Consider the following 5,538-nt stretch of genomic DNA (forward strand, 5'->3'; position numbering starts at 1 on the left):
AGGTGGAATATTAAATAGAAGGTATGTGAAGGGTAGTTTGGGGAATTGAATGAAAGAATGAGTAGTATGAATAAAACGACACGTTTAGAGCGGCAAAGGGTGCATTTGGTTGAATAAACCTAACCACCACTTTCTTTCGTGGTTCACACTCATTTTGCTTTTTCCTTCTTTTTTTCTTTCATATTCATATTCTAATAATAATAATAAAATACACAGTTTAAAACTAATAATACATATAAATAATATTCTCTCTTCTTTTCCGGCTTTCTAAACTAAACTAAACCAAACCCATGCTCTCATCCTTCTGGACTTATTATTATTATTATTATTATTATCTACTGTTCCTCTCTCTTCTTCTTCACCTGCCGGAACACTCACCGGTGGAATATTCCGATCTCGTCGTCTGGTGATTGTTTTAACGGAATGTACCAGAGTTATTGACGGAGATCCTTATTTAGCTTTCACTACACGGATAAACTGTGGAATGAGATGGTAAATTGATTAATTTCGATTTTTTTTCTGAATTTGATTTGTGATTATTAAATCGGTAGCATTATGTAATTATTTTATTTAATTTATGTAATTTGTGTGTTAAATGTTAATATATATATATATATATATATATATATATTAGTTTCATTAGGTTTTATTATTTAGCTAATATTCATTAGGATTATATATATATTTTTTTAAATTTTAATTTATGGAAGGTGTTGTATGGATTATGGAAACAATTTTTATAAATAGCTATATTGTAAGAATCTTATGAGATATTTGATATGTTTATGATCTTTAATGAATTATAAAATTAGTAGACTTATATTATTGTTGAATTTGATAGGGGGAAGGAAGGATTTGTTTCTCGCGAGAGGCGAAGCTCGAGTTTTTGAAGCACAAGAGGCTTCAGAGAATTAAAGCGGGCGCGTTAAATGATGGTGCTAATGTGATGAACATAATGACTAGAAGTAGTGGAGATTCTTTAAGAGGCTCTGTGTCGTGTGGTGTGAGATCATTCAGAAGTCATTCGGATGTGTCAAAGCCGAAGGTTGAGAAGTTTGACACAACTAATCTTGATTGGACAGATAAGATACCAGAGTGCCCTGTTTACTTTCCAAGTAAGGAAGAATTTGAGGATCCTTTGGCGTATTTGCAAAGAATCGCACCAGAAGCTTCGAAATATGGTAATGGTCTTATTGGTCTCTATCATGATGTTCTTCTATGCATATTTGATGAATGTTATGTAAAGTATTTGTTTGGAATCTTTTTCAGGTATATGCAAGATCGTTTCGCCTTTGAGTGCTTCTGTACCTGCAGGCATGGTTTTAATGAAAGAGAAAGCTGGTTTTAGGTTTACAACGAGAGTGCAGCCTCTTCGTCTTGCTGAGTGGAATGATGATGATAAGGTTACTTTTTTCCTTAGTGGACGGTGAGGTTCCTTTATTATTTTTACCTTTTACTTTATATATATATGGTGTTTCGGATTTTGAGTAGTGTTTTCTGTTCAGAAACTATACGTTCCGTGATTATGAGAAAATGGCGAACAAGGTTTATGCTCGTAGATATTATAGTTCTGGATGTCTTCCTGCTAATTATATGGAAAAAGAGTTTTGGAGTGAAATCGCTTCTGGAAATACGGAGAGTGTAGAGTATGCTTGTGATGTTGATGGCAGTGCGTTTTCATCTTCTCCAATTGATGAACTTGGAAATAGCAATTCGAATTTAAAGGTTTTGACTTTATATCCCGTTATTTATTTTTTGTTGCAGATACTAGATTGTGTATGCTCAATTAACTAAAATCAAGCTGTTACCTTTTTTGATCGCAGAAAGTTGCACGGTTGTCAAGATCAATCTTACGTCTGCTAGAAACAACAATTCCGGTATTAAGATAGTTTATCCTTCTATAGTGAAAACATACATGAATCAATTGATATGATTTTTTCACTTATCTAATATTAATATGATTTACAGGGTGTTACTGAACCAATGCTTTACATAGGGATGTTATTCAGTATGTTTGCTTGGCATGTAGAGGACCATTACTTATACAGGTATGCATTTTGTGATTTTGTCAATGTACCTCATCGTATGTTTTTAACTTTATTCTGATACAGCTATATTCCAATTGTCACAGCATTAATTACCACCATTGTGGAGCTGCAAAAACCTGGTACGGTGTTCCTGGGCACGCTGCACTGGATTTTGAAAGAGTTGTTCGAGAAAAGGTGTATAATCATGATATTCTGTCAACTGAAGGAGAAGATGGGGCTTTTGATGTTCTTTTAGGAAAAACAACCTTATTTCCTCCTAATATATTGTCAAAAAATGGTGTTCCAGTTTACAAAGCTGTCCAAAAGCCTGGTGAATATGTCGTCACTTTCCCACGATCATATCATGCAGGGTTTAGTCATGGTAAATATAATTTTCCAAATTATGATTTAAATCCAAAAAGATTATTGTCATACTGATTTGACGAATGGTAATCTTAACATTTTAGGTTTTAACTGCGGCGAGGCTGTGAATTTTGCGGTTGGTGATTGGTTCCCATTGGGGTCGGTAGCTGCACGTCGCTATGCACTCCTTAACCGAATACCTTTGATTCCTCATGAGGAGCTTTTGTGTAAAGAAGCGATGCTTATGTCATCGGTTGGTGATTGTGAAGATACTGAATCTAAACTTAGCATTAAGGCCTCGTTTGTGAATTTAATGTGTTTCCAGCATCGTGCTCGTTGGTGTTTAATGAGATCACGAGAGTGTATGGGTGTTTCACAACATTCTCATTCAACCATTCTTTGCAGTGTCTGCAAACATGACTGTTATATAGCTTATATCAACTGCAACTGCTATTTGCATCCTGTCTGCCTTCGCCATGGTATTATACTGTCACATTACTTTCTACTTTCTGGTTTTTTGTACTTTCATATATTATTAATAATAATGGTATTTCCTGATTTGTTTCTCAGAGATCAAGTCACTTAACTTGCCTTGTGGAACAAACTTTACAGTCTCTGTAAGAGATGAACTCCTTGATTTGGAGTCAGTTTCCAAAACTTTTGAGGAGGATAAAGACGTCATCGATGAGGTTAACCATCAATTTAGAAATGGAGATGACTTGATTCTATTTTCTAAATTTTATCAATTAGCTGAAGACGATGAATACAATCGGTATTGCAAAATTGAGTTTTTACAGGACTGTAATTCAAAACAGTCTAATGTTGCTGACACCTCTTCCTTACATAATAATGTAAGCTTAAACTCATTGCTTAAAAGTCAATGGTCATGTGCTTTTTTTTTCTCTTTTCTTTATATAGTTTAACTTACCAAATATTTGTTTAAACAGACGCACGATGATAATAATTCTTCTAAAGATACAAGTACCGAAGTGCACAAATCTTCACCGGTTGATGTTAAAAGTACATGTCATTATAGTGATGACTCTGACTCAGAGACATATAGGTTCAAACGCCGTTCATCTTTAAAACCTCAACAAAGAAAACCAACCATATCGGTCCCTTCAAAATTTGAACATCAGGTAACCGATTCATAAAAATGAATAATTAATTTTTGTTTGTTTTTCTTTCTCTACTAATTCCAGTTACATGATTGCACAGGGGCTCAAGCGGTTAAAAAAAGTACAACCTGAAAGATCTGAACATAATTCAGCACCTGAGTGTTTAAAAAGATTTGGTAAAGAAACCACCACTTCTAGCTCTATAAAGTACAAGAAAGTGGGAAATGAAGAAGCTTTGAGTAAACACGAGTTAAAGAGAGTACCAGCGCTAGAGCCGAATCCAAAACGACTTAAAGTAAAAGGCAACTTAATTACCGGTTCCTTTGAACACAAGCAAATATCTCAGAGCTTTAACTTGGCTAACATGGATTGAATTGGAGTTATAAAGATAAAAGTTGTACTAACAACACAGAGAAAAGTAGATGAATCAGCATGACAAAATTTAACCCACATTGGTAGACGAAATAGAAATATATTCTTTGCGCAGGCCTTTAATCGGCACTGTGGCGAATTCTTTTTTCTTATTCCATTTTAGGCAGGGATTAGTAGTGGCTGTTTTGTTGTACATTTTGGTTTCAACAGTTGATAAATTGTTATGTGACTAAAATGGTTGTTAATAATACCATTTAATGTCAAACTTTTTCTTTATTCTCTATTATGTATGCAGCAATTAGTTCCTCTGACTACATCAATGACAATCCAGATACAGTTGTGGTTTTTATCATTCAATCTTTCTTTGGTTTTAAGCAAAGGATGTTCTTATTCTTTGGCTTAGAAGCCAAGACAAAGGTTAACTAACATCTTGCTTTCGATCTACTCCCCCGACATAGGTTTTTGCTTTTTTAAGTAAAATGGCACAATGGTCTTTTACATTGAATCAACACATTTGTTTAAACATCAATCAGTAAAAGGAACAAAACGCGTTACTGATACATGTAAATTCTAATATGAAAGAACCAAACTTATTGTATTGGTGGCTCACAATTCACAAACACCTAATTTACTATATATTTTGTTTGTAGAAATTTGTTTTCCAACCTAGGAGTTGATTTTTTGTCTAATGTTTAAGGTTAAAATGCATTAGGGGGGGCGATAAGTTGGTCTGAGTATGGGTATTAATGTGTTATGAGCCACATTTGTATCATAAGAAGTTATCGTTAATGGACCGATACGCCTAGTTATGTTTACGGATTGGTCATTGGTTATAATGTGTATTGTGACGGTTATCACGTTATGGGCAGAGTAAAATGGTTAACTGGTTACCCTCGAAAAAACATAGGCCTATAGTTTTGACCCACAAGATAAACTAAACTTGGTGATCAAAATTCAAATCAATTCCTGGCCCATAGATGTACAACAGTAGTTACTCTAAGGCCCATTAGTTTCTGGCCCAATAGGAAGCAGGCCAACTCTGATGATGCAACAAATGAATTGGTTCGGTTAAATATTGTTTGGTTATTGAGAAAAATCTTCTAGCATGTTTCTCTGTACATCTAATCCGTACCTTCCTAACGTTTTGTAACTTCTATAAGAACTATCCTATTGGCGTGTCATTTTTATCCGTGGGCTGTAAGTTATCTTGAACCGAAAGTACTTGTATCCGTGGAATCAGAACCTGATCCACAAAACCCAAACAGTTTCCGTTACTCGTTTTGGGGATATCGGGTATACCCGAAAACCCGTTTTGCATTTTATACACTAATAATATTAACTAGTATGCGACACGTTCAATTGTTTAGTAACTATTTGATTGGCATTCCATCCATATCAAATTTTATGGCTATTCTATTTATAAGTTATATTTGTTTATTTATTGTGCTAATTCTATGAATTGATTTCAAGTTCGTTCAATTCTACATGTGTCCAGTCGATCCAGGTGAGGATGATAATGTTGCTTTAATGTGCATTTTTGGATCGTGTTGGTTTATTATTTGCTTATTTACGTTACAAGTAAGATGATAAGTTTCTTAATTGCAACATTTTAATTATGTGTATTTTTTAGGTTGTATACAGTACTTGAAACTCAATTA

General features: G+C 34.2%; 1 protein-coding gene across 1 annotated transcript; it reads left to right on the top strand.

Moving 5' to 3' along the window:
- Positions 1-235: 235 nt before the first annotated feature.
- On the top strand, positions 236-4,435 carry LOC143635159 (lysine-specific demethylase JMJ13-like). Its single transcript, XM_077103042.1, has 11 exons — positions 236-492; positions 842-1,181; positions 1,270-1,426; positions 1,506-1,725; positions 1,824-1,877; positions 1,969-2,048; positions 2,132-2,409; positions 2,495-2,869; positions 2,961-3,241; positions 3,338-3,529; positions 3,609-4,435. Exons 1-11 carry the CDS (start codon positions 490-492, stop codon positions 3,879-3,881), a joined length of 2,253 nt encoding a protein of 750 aa, XP_076959157.1. The 5' UTR covers positions 236-489; the 3' UTR covers positions 3,882-4,435.
- Positions 4,436-5,538: the final 1,103 nt, after the last annotated feature.

Source organism: Bidens hawaiensis, unplaced genomic scaffold, assembly GCF_021521415.1.
Source record: "Bidens hawaiensis isolate Kalapana, Puna unplaced genomic scaffold, B.hawaiensis_p1.1 tig00007412_1, whole genome shotgun sequence".
NCBI lineage: Eukaryota > Viridiplantae > Streptophyta > Magnoliopsida > Asterales > Asteraceae > Bidens > Bidens hawaiensis.